This window comes from Eufriesea mexicana, unplaced genomic scaffold, assembly GCF_001483705.2.
Source record: "Eufriesea mexicana isolate 0111107269 unplaced genomic scaffold, ASM148370v2 scaffold5531, whole genome shotgun sequence".
Lineage (NCBI taxonomy): Eukaryota > Metazoa > Arthropoda > Insecta > Hymenoptera > Apidae > Eufriesea > Eufriesea mexicana.
Window position 1 is genome coordinate 131,722 of NW_016913463.1, and position 14,076 is coordinate 145,797.

The 14,076-nt window shown below is 44.6% G+C and overlaps 1 protein-coding gene across 5 annotated transcripts in view; it reads left to right on the forward strand.

The window, feature by feature from the left end:
* The window catches only part of Doa (CDC like kinase darkener of apricot), a 43,441-nt gene that overhangs the window by 23,730 nt on the left and 5,635 nt on the right, over positions 1-14,076 (forward strand). For 3 of the 5 annotated variants that reach the window (XM_017906532.1, XM_017906529.1, XM_017906530.1), the window contains one exon: positions 13,384-13,462. In XM_017906532.1, coding sequence (XP_017762021.1) covers positions 13,384-13,462 — 79 coding nt within the window. Of the gene's footprint in view, positions 1-566; positions 1,238-6,466; positions 8,334-12,156; positions 12,192-13,383; positions 13,463-14,076 lie in introns of those variants that run through there. The other 2 variants (XM_017906533.1, XM_017906531.1) reach the window with 2 other exon arrangements.

Sequence of the window (14,076 nt, forward strand, 5' to 3'; positions counted from 1 at the left end):
TCCTTTGCGCTTGTCTCCTCCGATGGACTGCCGGACGCGATATAAATACGCCCTCGACGGCCAAGGAGCAATGAGAAACGGATCAATCGAGGAGCCAAGAAGAGGGGAATGAAGTGGAAAGAAAAAGAAGAGAGTTGGCCGAGAAGAAGAACAAGAAAAGGGGAAGAGAGAAAAGGATCGGTACGCGAACACGGGAGATCAGTCTCTGGAGAAGGCCGCGGTGCAACTAGCGCGACGACGCGTGTACCCGGAGCAAATGCCGATGATTCTTCTTTCTTAGCCAGCGTCGGCTATTTTCGACCGGCGACTATTTTCGAGGGGGACTCGTCACGCGGTTTCGCCGCGGTTTTAGTGCGAGTTTGCGCCAGATGGCCGGCGCAACACCGTGGTCCTCCGCATCGTCGTCGGGAAACGCGCCGGCAGGGAAGAAGCCGGTTCGCCGGAAGCTGAGACCCGCGTGCGACGATAGAGTTCTTCCCTCGTATTCGACCACCGGTTCCGAGGTAGTTCGTGCCGGGCCGCGAATAGCCGATCCGTTCAACTATACAAGAAGTCGAGCTTAACATCGGTAACGTCGATGATCCAGGTCTAACTTCGGCTTAGGCCCAACGGACACGTCTCGTCTCTCATGGAACATCGTTCGGTCAAGTGGATGAGAAAGTGTGCATCGTACGATCGATAGAATCCTCTTATAATCGTCATCGTACGATCGTGGGACAGAGATACAGAGTCTGATCGGATTTCTTAATGGTATTTACCGGTCGTCGATTAAGCTAACCCGACTCGAAATCGTCGTGGAGCCGAGAGATCGTCCCAGCGAGCTGACCCAGAATCGATCACAACCTGGATTTAGAAATACACGTTGCTCTTGGCAAGATGCGCCCGTGAGACCGGCACTAGAGCCGCGTAATACACACGGTTTGAGACCCTACGGCCTGATAGAGGCGGATAGAGGCACACCGTTGTCACCCTGGATCATCCTGGAGGCTGGTGCGAGCGTGGCGACGGCGACGGTGGCTTGGCTGATGGTGGACCACCCTCGGCTTCGTCGTCGTCGTCGTCGACGATGGCCGGACAGGAGGTGAACTTGTTGATGCCGAGGAGCCAGGTAGCCTGGAGACTGAGACCGGGATGGGAGCCTTGGGCACAGCGTGGCAATAACGTCATCGAACATGCCAGGGAACTAGATGCGAAGCTCGACGTGACCCCGGAGTCTATCGGCACATCCACTTCCGAGGTAGCGAACGAACGTAACCAAAGTCTTTGGCGCATGCATAGATTCTCGAACATTGGATTCGTAGAAGTGTACAACGGTATATAACGGTCTGAAGGTGTCAACGGAGGTTCTCCCTATGCCTTCTTCCCGATCGTCTGTCACTAATCTAGTTCTTCCTAACCGAACGTCCCTTGGATACGGTCCCGGTTGATTTCGTTCATTTTCACGTGTCGTAACGTTGGGAAATCGTTGAAAGCCACGTCGATGAGTAATCGACCCAGTAGGTATAGCTGGAAACAGTGCAAGAGAGTAAACAGTCAGCCGTATTTTATGTTTCTGGAAGGATGGGGGTAGGACATCGTTGACAGATATCGGGATAAAACTTACCTAAGCCAGAACTTAACCTAACACGCGAGTCGCCTACGCGTGTACTTGTTTCCGTTGGCCCTTTGCCACGACTCAGCAGCAGTAGCAGCAGCAGCGCCGACACGAAACGAGCCAATGAAGCAGCAAGCAGGCAAGCAAGTAAGCGCTAGTTAACCAGCCGCTCGCTTTAACATTCAAACGCGCCGCTCCACGACTAGCCCGCTTCAGCTAGCTCCTCTCACGAAGCGATCGTGGCGCACGCGTTTCACGCTTCTTGGTTATATTTGGCAGGCCCGTACGCGCGACCATGATAAACACGCATGCGAACCGAGGGATTCGTTGGAGAACGCCACGATAGTGTGTTCCATCTTCTTCTTTGCCCTTCTTTCCGCTTTCTATTTGCTTTTCTGCGATTAGACCATTCGCCAGGCTAGGTGGTCTCTTGTACCCGGTAGACATCTCTATGTTGCGCTGATCTTGCGATCATGCGTTGGGCTCTATCGATTCCTCGAACCTGCTGTGGTAGACTTCTTTTCAGGGCTGACGGATGGCACGCTGGAGTCTTTCGCTTCAAAATTGATGAAAATTTATTAAAAACAATTACAGTCTCTGGATTAGTCAATGCACTCGAATCGTACGTGTTAGTACGAAGGTCTTTTTAGAGAACCGAAGTGATCTCGTCGACTTCTACTGAACTCGTGAAAGATACCAGTATGCCACTCCCGGATTTATTCAAATCCTTTTCATTTCTTCGATGCTTTCTCTTTACCTCTTCTTTTTTTCAACACCGGCTACAATGATTCAGTTGTGTATGCACATAGAGCTCGCATAACTGCATAAGGCTTGCAAACTGTTGAAGGGAAACAAATTTAGGATCACTGGGATAACTGATAGAAATTAGGATCATCGTATCGATATCGATAATCTTAGTTGATTTTAGTTGTGTTCGGTTATTTACACTGAAGCATCTAGTGGATCCTTGATTGGAGCTCCATGACGTAGACTATTGGATAAAGTAGTGCAGGACTGAAACCATGCGTCATCCTTAGACGAGTATCGCAATGCGAGACTCATAGGGTGCGTCATTGGTCGTATCTGATAAGCGGATAAGACGCAGACGTTGTGTCACCAGGTTCTGCCAAGTCTATCTAGCACCGAGGCACCGATATTAACCTCGCTTAACGTGCTCCATCGGCGACCTGGTGCGAAATCCATCGTTAGACGCCTTTCGAGAGAAACCCAGGTTTCCCATTTCCTCTTATCAGCCAGATAAGCGCGGAGGCCCAATGTCTATCAATAAACAAACGCGTAGAGGAGGAGGCCGATCAAAGTACGGTTGCACACAAGTCTCTCTTTTCATAGTGCATCGACGAGTCATGCCACAGACTCTCAAGCTTCAGGTCCACTGTATCGCGTTCCTGTCGACTGCCTTGAGTTCGTTCAAGGTGATCCGCCGTCTGAACTGTCTCATCGTAAGTCCTCCTCGCAAATTCGACCAGTTCCAGGTCCCAGTCGGCCATTTTCCCTTCGTTTTCCCGCGTAAACGAACGATCATGGCGGGCACGGTTACCGCGTGTGCCAGAAAAGTTCCGCGAGCCTAGTGGGCAAGATGCGAACTGCGTCGTTATTTTCTAGCGCAACGCGTATTTATACCGCGATTTTGTGAGAAACTCGCGACATCGATATCATCGAATCTATTCGACCTTGAAGACAAAAGGCCCCCCGGGTTTTATTAATAGTCAGCGAACTCTCTCGAGGATCTGCTCAGCTCCCTCAAGCATCGCACTTCGCTGTCTCGATGTCTAGGACTTGGAATCGACCAAGTTCTTGGGGTTGGGAGGTAGTATCCTTTGTCGGGAGTCTTTGCTTTGGCTGTGGAGCAGGATTTCGCTGATGGGCAGCTACTAGTAGAGGAGTTCGCATTGGGCTGTAGAACTGGTGAAGTGGTTCATATGATAGCGTTTAGTATGCATTTGGTTTGCTTTTACATGTGTGTTTCGAGACACTCGTTTGTTTGGTACAAGATGGAGACGTAGAAATGGGATTTTTATGACAGTTGTTTGCTATAGTGTTAGTGCTATGCGATTATTGCGTTGTTTACGAGTATCTAGGTAATTTGGATGATTTGTAGTAGGAATAGGAATTTTACCAGAGTGTATAGAATTAATGAGAGATTATTAATGGATACATGATCTTGTTATCTGTTGAACAAGTTGTAAAATACGTATTTATTATTTTTCTGTATTGTAAATATACGAGGGACACATTTAAATCACGAGTAATCTCCGGTTAGGTATTATTAGTCTTGCAAGACACAAGTAGGTTCTTCCTCTTCGCCAGTAGATGTCACTGTGCTGCCGAGATACTTCTAATATAACGATAAAAACGGAGATAAAGAAATTCATTCACAAAGAGATAAATAATTTACTTAGGAAAAGAGGTACTTGTATGAAGTGAGTTGACCTTATCAGTTAGAAGGTTAAGAAATGATGTCAATGATGCATGGTACGTCAATAAAACCATATCATGCAATAGTCCGCTTTTATAATTGTTGCAATCAAAAATCGGTCACCTTCTGCGTCATTCCAATTCTTATATTAAATATTGTCATCCTTATACTTGACCAATTAAATACTTGCATCTTTCAAAATTCTCACACCCAAAAATTCCTGCGACGTATCAGTACATGCCACACAAGGAATCCTGCCAATCTTCTGCCAATTCCATTGCAAATGCTAGATTATCTCAACTTTGAGAATTCAGATCACACAATTTTCGAGTACATGGAGCAAACGTTTACAGAACTGTTTAAATCGAATTATGTGTCCCTATGGACCAGTATCTGCAGAAGCATTGCTCTCTGAGCGCTCCTGAATGCTCAAAGAGGGGACCAAGTTACCTCACGCGATACTTTCACGACGTGGGAGGCAGATGATACTTTTCAGAGCTTCACCGAAGTTAGGCTTGGGTCTATGTTTATTGTTCCCTAACATAGACCTAGAAAACTGGCACCAGCAACGCTTTCCCTAGATTTACGACGCAAAGGGTCTCTCCTCAAAGATGGGGAACCCTTTTGACATCTTCAGACGAGTCGCTATCGTTTCTCCAGCACTCGCGTGGCTATAGCGAATTCTCATCTCACGTCACGAGCTATTCGAATAATTTTCCAATTAAACCTTGACTGCTATGCGCTTCGGCTGAGAGACCCTTGCTGCGAGCAACGCTTTTCGTTCAGTGCTCGGATAAATTACGCGTAATGGCGCGGTGTTGCATTAGTATGCATCCGATACACGGAACATGTTAGATGTTACATAATAGGATTCCACACACGTGGGATTTATTGAGTTTTAATTCCATCAGAACGCGTCAGCGAAGCGCCAGACCATTGAAATGCTAGTATTTATATCAGGTGCTAACTTGTCATCTCTTTCGAGTCTTGCGTCTTGTGTGACGAATATACACGTGCTTCAGCTCTAGATATATTTGCGTATAGTCTCTGCCGGTCATAAGTATTCGGATACGTTGGTCGATTTGTAGCAATGACAGATAAATGTTTCGAAAATGACACACTAACGACTGAAGGCGATACTTAGCGTATTTTTACGAGATCGACAAATTATACGTTTAAATTATTCGTTCGAGAGTCTCCTAGAGGGTGTGCAGAAGTTCATAATCCATTTCTCGGCGTGTTCATCGGAATCTGACAATTTATTTAATATTCAAAAACGATATTGACTTAATTTTTATACAAATACAGGGTGTCCTTTAATACTAATAATAGAAATGTGTATACATTTTTTGGACACCCTGTAACTCAAAAACTAAACATAATAGTATAAAGTGCACACTAGGCAACATAGTTACATCGTTATAATCGTCAATTTTATTATCCTTGATTACACAAATTTTGTATAATTATTTTATCTACGATTCTCTGGGTCAATTATTGCCAAAGATGATCAATTATCTGAATACTTCAGACCACAGTCCATTACGTAATAGGTATCTTCAAGGCTCGTAAATAAATTAGTTCCCGCCAATAACGTGGAATATAACAGGCGGTAGGTACTGGCGATAATTAATAGGACACCCTGTATCGCGTATGTGCCCAAAGGCGATAATAAAGCCCAATAAACGGCAATGATAAACACGTCGAACCTTATCAGAAACCGGCGAACCGCCATTCCTCTTGACCGATTGCACTTCAATCCCAGAATCCCGGCGATGGTGCAACGATCTTGCAGATACCATGCACACGTGGCTTCGCGACCAACCGACCAGTCTGTTCTAATTACGCGCGATATGTATCTCCGTCACCGGTGTAGATCGGAATTTAATCGCGCGGTGCCACGAAAGCTGTTGCTCCCGTTCGAACCGCGCTCCTCCGATTTCGTAATTTCTATATGTGTCAAGGTGCGCGCGGCGAAGAGACAGAAGGAGAGCAAGAGAGAGAGAGGCAGATAGAGAGAGAGACGAAGAAATAGCACGCACGCGTGTGCGAAAACGCGTGTGCACCGCCGTGGAAACCCCCATCGTGTGACGGATGCACCGTAAGCCTAACTGACGACCTCGTCGTGCACCAGGAAGCGGCAGCGTTGCCAAGACCGATCCTGAGGAGCGTGCCGAACTTCGCCATTCCGAATAAGCGAGGGACAAATTTACGTAATACTCTCTTACGCTCTCTCTCTCTCTCCCTCTCTCACTCTTCCACCCTATTCTTCCCTCTGGTCCCCCTTTCTTGCCGTCTCTTTTCGTTTCCCCTGCGCCACCACCGGTCCCTCCGCCGCTTCTTATCCCGCGAAGCTATTCGTTTTCGAACGAGAAAGATAGGAAGAGAGAAGAGGAGGACGAGGAACGATGAGTTTAGAGAAAGAAACAGGGAGACGAAGAGAGAGAGAGAGGACGGGTGGTCAGAGCGTATAGCTCACCACTGCTGCTCGGTATTTTTAGTGCGACGAGAGTATTTGGCGGGGCGCACCGATTCGCCTCCTCGTCTTCGTGAACGGTCGACGTCGGCCGTCGTCTCCGTGACCGCCGTTGTGGTCGTGCCTCTTTAGTGCCTTCGTCGGCGTCTCTGTTGCGCGATCGATGATGCCCGCACCTCCGGCCGAGTGATGAACCTGGGGCCAGGAGCGCGTCCTCACTCCCCGCCATCGTCGTATCTCCATCGATTTCATCTTCCGTATCACGAGATCGCCCTCTTCTTCTTCTTTATCTACGCGTGTGACGTGTGATCCGCATCAGCGTGGCTGTGAGTCCATGTCGTTTCGCCATTGTCCCCTGTGCCACTCGGGGACACCTTACTCTCTCGCATGTGTCACGCTGAGCACACCAGGCAAGGTCTAGCGGGACGACCTTGAGGTTGTGTTCTAGCCAGAATTCGAGGAGTCGTTTCGTTGGAGAGTTTCGTAGAAATCGCGTGGAAATCTACCGACGTGTACCAGCGCCTACGAATGAATTGCTGAGGTGGAAAAACAAACAGGATTACCGAGAAGCGGCAACGTGGAATTCCGAATCTCGATCGTTGGACGAATCTTCTAGTTGATCCGAGGTTGCTCAATCGAGATTGGGTTTCTGATCGTGTCGGGGGACCTGGTGAACCGCGTGGTCTCGACACTGCATCCCGATGTTCATCTTCGCGCCACGCGACAACATGTCGACGTCTCGTCAAGGTTCGACGGGCCGGCGAAGTCGGTACGCGCGCTCGTCCACGACCACCAGCGTCACTCAGTTGCTGAGTGACTCGTGCTCGAATCTTCTGCAACGGTTGACCACTAGGGTACGCGGTATGTCGACGGTGAACGACAATGTTGCGAACAAACCGTCGATTAACAGACGCTCGCCAATCGTTAGCCAACTGAACAGCGCTAGAGCACGCTTGGAAGACAAGTACTGTACCATCCTGGACAAGTATTCGAGGAAAAAGCACCACGACCAGACGGACCATCCGTCCATTGACTATGGACGCAATCGAGAACGAGATCGCACCTATTATCGTCGCGAGGATAGCCCGTTTGTTCGCGACGAGAAGACCCTAGAGCCTTCGATGACTCGTACCGTGATCAAGAGCCCAACCAGCGTGGTGCTGTCCGAGAAAGCTTACCCTTACGTCAAGTCCTCCACCGTGAAGGAGTTCAAGCGCGATAAGACACCAGCCTATCACCGCACTGACAAACACGCTTTGCTCAACTCGGACTCGTATCGAAGGTACGGAAGACACAAGTCTGGCCACGCAGAGACTCGTACCCGGAAAGTGAGACCGTATCGGAACGGGAAGAGCGAACAATTGGAGTCCTCGTCTACTGCTCTTCGATTAGCCCGACCAACGAAGGTAGACTCTTCGAGTACTAAAGATACGAACAACGAAGACCCTGACAAGACACCGACCGGCAGCGTGACCAGGGACAACATCGCGAACGACAGCACGGTTGTCACGACTGTCGAGGCTGTCGAGTCTGAGGACAGTGATCCAGTGATCTCCGAGAGAGCGGCGAAACGCAAAGAGATCCAAGGTTTGATCTTGAAGTATGCAGCCATGGAAGAGACGTATGCTCAGCTGGCGGCCGGAGGCCAGGTGAAGATGAGGCCCAGCACCACGGACATAATCGCCAGGAAGTATAGGAAAAGCACCCGTCAGAGCGAGCGAAAAGACGCGTCGAAGAACGCAATGGCCGCGAGTGTCGTTAACAACCACGCGGACACGGTTCAGAGGTGGACGAAAGCGTTGTTCTGTTCAGCCCAGAAAGCCCTCGTTCCTGTTGCTGCTGCTGCTGTGTTGTTGCGTGCCACCTTTCTGCCACATTCCTCTCTCACAGCTGTTTGCGCGTTCGCTCTCGTTAATAAGCCTATCCTGGCTGGCTCCCTGCGCCGATTCCAGCGACTCGCGGCGATCCACTAATCGATACCTGTGTCTGTACGTTGTTCAACCAGAAATAATCACCTGTTATGAACTTTGAACCATCGAGAGAGTTGGTGCACCCTCGCGATCTTTCGCGCCCTTTCGAGCTATCTTATCGAGACCCGCGTGTTGTTGGCTGTCCCGCGGGTTGGGTCTGGTGTTGTATGGTGGTCGTGTAGTGCTTTGAAAGACGGTCCAGAGATTTTAGAATTTGTACAGTTGGTGGAATTGATATAGTAACGAGGTTGTAAAATTGGTCAGGTGTTGAAGTTTACGTGTTTTGATCGCTGAAACAACAGTTTGTGCAACTCGAGCATCGTTTCGGCCGGTGTTATATCGCCTTGGTATTGCCTTTGTCTTTATAGTATATTTCACTTCTCTAAAAACAAATTTGTTAAGGTCAAAGGATAATTATTGTAGAGATAATTACTTACAGAGAGAAAGTAAATATAATGGTGTCTCATAACGGATGCTATATCGATGCAAATTAGTCTATATGCAAAAATAAGTTGAAAAAGAAAAATGATGAAAATTTTGTGACATTCTATTTTCGAGAAAATTGGATTTAAAAATTTATCGTGTACCTATCAATTTTGTTAATTCCTACCTGGAAAACGAAATTCGGTTAGGTAGGATGTTATTTACGAACAAAAATAAGTCGAGAGTGTAGAATAAAATATTTTTGTTGGCGACTTCATTTTCCAGAAAATTGAGTTTGAAATAGGAATCGGCAACAGTCACGCTGTGTATATATGTTCAGTCAGTGCGCATATACTCAAATATTCAAACTCTATTTCCTTTAAAACGAAATCTTAGATGGGAAAAGTGCATTCTACATTTTCGACTTACTTCTATTTGTAGAATCATCTTTGCTCAGGTGTATCGTCCGTCTCGAGACATTGTGTATACCTCAATATTCCTCAGAACTTAAAAATATTTTGTACTGAATTTTAGAAAACAAATTCTATAAATATAGTTTGCAGCTTTTCGCACGATACACACACGTTGTACCGGCTTTTGTTGTCCAAGGTTCAAGGTGTTTCCGTAAGATACATACGCCCCTGATTGCGGCTACACCAATGACAATCGCTGATTAAGATCTTACCGTATCAGTTCCACTGCCTGTACGTTTCAGTCTTTGTTAATTTATTAGGAATCACATTTTTCTTCCACTCCATCGTGCTAATAGTTAACAGTAGGTGGTTCTACAAACGATTCATAAATATTTAAAGAACAGAATTTCAGTAATATAAAGTATCAGGTTCGATGCTCTTACCATCATTCTGCTATATACTGAAATCTCCAAATAGGGCTTAAAATAAAAAATCAATTGTATCGGGCAGACTTACTGGCATTGTCTGTAAGCAGACAAGGTACCTATATACAAGGTTCTGAATGCCGACAGACAGTCTGAATAGTCGGCGGAGTTCTGTAAAATATGGACACACGATATATATGCAGATAATTTGCATATAGTACAGCCCACGATGTAGCGAGCTCGTAAAATCGTAAAATCAGTGGACAAAGTAATCATGTTTCTGATGACGGGACAAAGAAGACGACAGAAATGTAGGTGCATAAGAACATGAAACATCGTCCAAGTCCATACGAAGAAATTTTTAATAAACGAGTATCAAGTCAATGCACTTTACACTCGTGTGTTGAAATAAATATTTATACGTGTAGATTCTTTCTTAATCGGGTTCCACAAATCCAAATACCTGGATAAACAAACGATAGCTTGATTTGAAAACATTCATGTTATACATAATTTATGAGTTGTAAATAATAAATGTATAATATTTATTATTTACGTGTAAAATATAGACGTAATATATTACCATTTCTTTTTCTGTTTTACAAATTTAATTAAAATGGGTATATTCTTCTTTGCAAGTAAAATATAGTTAGTCGTAACTCATTATTTCTTTATGACACAGATGGGTCTACAGCCCTAAGTTATCAGTCAACACTATTACTCGATGATCTAATTTACGATCTCTACATAGTAGCCCCTCTGCTATACATTATTCGTGGATGTGTTTACATCTTACAGAACTCTGGAATGTCTATAGACATAAAGAAAGCTCGCATGCAGACACATATCCAGACGATGCCTGTAGTATGTATGTCGCTTTAATTTACAACAGTATCATGGCGCATCTTGCACGATTTTATTCACCTCTGCGCGTCGTCTTTGTAGGAGAAAGCCTTCTTTTTTTACCTCGCTCTTGAAACAGAAGACGATGCACAGGAGTGGGGAAGTTCATTTTATTCGACAATAAGACCGGAACAACATTAGCTTACTTCGTTTCATTCTTTCAAATATGGCAACGCCATTTTTTTAGTCGATTAGTTTCTATGAAAAAAAAATCATAAGGATTTATTATTGATATTTGATAATATAAATAAAGTAGATGAAAGAAATGAATTCAAAGTAGGAAAATAAGTATCATTTTTCCCAGTGGATAACCTTAATTTATAGGTTAAATGAAATTAATTAAAATTTAAAAAAAATACAATGAAAAATGTGAAACCATTAAGGCTGATTTTAAAGGGAAAGACTTACCGAGTTTTAACAATTTGAAATTTTCAAAGACACTCAATGATCGTTTTTCGAAGCATTACCGGATCTCCCTACAAGGATAATAAAATCGTTTTAACAGGAAAAAAACTGACTGGTTATGTAAGTGAATTTTTTTTCTCTCTGGCCGACTGACTTACTGCGATTGCCGCGTCGGCGCGTTGAAAAATTCTCGATCTCACGTTCGATGTTCGACTAATCCGAAATAATTGCGCGTTGGCATCGTGTCAACGATCCATCGAAGCTGCAGTTATTCGGCAAGTTGTTGTCGAGTTTAGCAACGATGATTTGCAACATTTCTCGAACCAACGCTGTCATAAGTTTCCTTTACAATTTCTTATATATTCCAGTATAAAATCTGATGCACATATCAAATTGTTGCACAATAGATGTTGCTTTCGAGACAGGAGAATAACAAATTGCAGTCCTAGACTAAATAAATTTTAGTGCATATTTTAGTCACGTAATAACTATTTACCGTGTGAGATCCATTCATTTAATAATATTCCAATTATGGTAACGAAAATAATCGATGCACTCTTTCCTTCTTTTCAAAACATTCGCATTAACATAACCTCCATTAACCGTGAAGACATTTCGATCAAATTTAAATTTATAGGAATAAATATTTATACAATAAATTATATCTCTGTATGTTGCACTTTCAAGTTCTCGTAAACGATTATTTAATCAACGAAGATGGATGGTAGATTTGAATGTTCTGAACAGAACGATATATACAAACGAAAACGATTCTCAAACGTTTCTCGGTCTTAAAATGGCCGAAGTGAGAGCTAGTCGTAAAACGACATCTGTTGTGCAACGATGTAATATTTTTATCTCGATATTTTAAAATGTATCTTACATGGACAAGTTATTCGTTCGAACGAACTATCGACAGAGTACCACAGTTTTGTCCCCTTGCTCTTCCCTTAATCGTTTCAGTTCGGGTTCCGTATATTCGCACACGGTAAATCTACTACTGAGTCGGTTCGAATTCGCGCGTCGATAAGGTAGACTCGAAGTGTTGATCGATCGATCCGCACTGCCGCGCTTCACGGATGCGTCGCGACGATCGATCGAAATAACGAGTCGAACGTCGTGACGCGTTCATTTGGCGCAATCACGTAAGTACCCCGAGTTTCTGCAAATGATTGAAAATTAACAAAAAAAAAATAAAAAAATATAGAGAAAAAAAAGTAGAGTAAACATGCCCATCTCCGAGCGTGTTAGAGAAAAATAATAACGAACACACTCGAAAGTAGCTGTCTAGCCATTATCTTTTATTTATAAAATTATTTCTCAAAAATTTCGCATAATCTCAAATTTAAAAAGAAGCAAAAGGTTTTAGAATATTCATACAAATATTGCATATATTAATTAAAAAATTGAGACAGCTGCTTTCATGTAGTGTACAAAAGTAACTAACTTTAACACGAATATATAAGTATAGGAAAAAAATACGAGATTTAAGCAAAAAAAAAAAAAAAAATTAGATTAAGTAACAGAAAAGATATACATATTTATATCTTTTTTTGAAAAAAAAATGAGGTAACGAATGAGAGATAAAGATCATAATAATCGTAATCTCACAGTCGTAATTGTAATTTAGAAAAAAAAAAAAGAAAAAAAAATGTTCGCTTTGTGCCGATGGTAAAATTCGTAACCGCAACTTTCTGACTTGGCAAACCATTTTGCCCTCTCCCCTTTCTCTCTGATTGTTGGGTTACCATCTCCGTTGTAATGGAATGGAATGGAATGGAATGGAAACGGATATGGCACACGGATTGGTCACTATGGTCGACTGGGCGCTCGGATCGGGTGGTTCGATGATGACCGATGACGATGATGTATCCCCCTACTTCCTCCCCACCGACACACTCGTACGTTCGTCCGTGCTTACACACGTCGTCTACCGCGTGTTACACGGGTCTCCGCCCTCGTGGTGGTGGTGGTGGATGACGGTGTGCGTGGCGATCGGTTGACGCGACGGCCCTGGGATGTGTGGACCCTCCACCGTCTTCTCCTCTGGAACACGACCGCAACGACAACTGGTGGCCATCGACCTACCACGTCTCAATCAACGTGCGAACAACGACTTCTCTGGTCCAACGAATCGCTGGTGAATCGTCAACGATGACCGGTGTGGTATCGTTGTCTGTCGGGGCTCTTCCTCTTCGTCCATCACGAAACTGAACACACGGGGGACCGATCGTCGGACCGACCAATGATCCGGATCACCAAACGGTGCACTCCACCACTGATTGGGTCCTCTCTTGGCATGCGCCGCTGATACCGATTCCGCCGGCCCATATGTAGAGCCCACGACCGCCCTCCGTCGAGGACGACGAAGACGGCCACCTTGTTTACCAATCCGGCGACATCCTGGCAAATAGATGTTCGTGAATACGTGAATACACTCATTGTAGTAGATTTAAGCAAGCCTCAGATCGATTGGTCGATCGATCGATCGGATCGGTTACCTACGGTATCTGCCCATGGTCTCTCTTTGCCTCTGCTCACCTCTGCTCGCCTCTGCTCGCCTCTCTTCTTCTCTGGCTCAGCCTCTGTACTTCCTCATCTGTCCAATTCGTTTCATTGTGTCTCTGATTCTTCTTACTAATCTCTCTTCGAGTCTTTATTCTCATAAAAAAGACTGTTCCTTAAGTATCTTAGAGTTAACGTTTGATTGTAAGATATAGGTTAGGTTATTATAGGTTAGTTTCGGGGGGTTCGGCACGTCCTGTTCCCATGTCTAGAAGAGGATGCTTCTTAACTTGTTTCTAGTTATTTCTATCGCAAATTTTGTTAAAAGAGTTTTTCTCCTAGGCATTTGTAATTTACAGATATTTATCATGGCAATTTTGATTTTAATAGTCAAAAATCCACACGTGGAACGTCCATCTTCTCATGTCATGTGCTTTCTGGTCAATGCATATGTCCACTTGTTAAGTGCAAATTGAACAGTTTCTAGTCTGTTCAGACCAATTCGACCTATTTTAAGCTAAATCA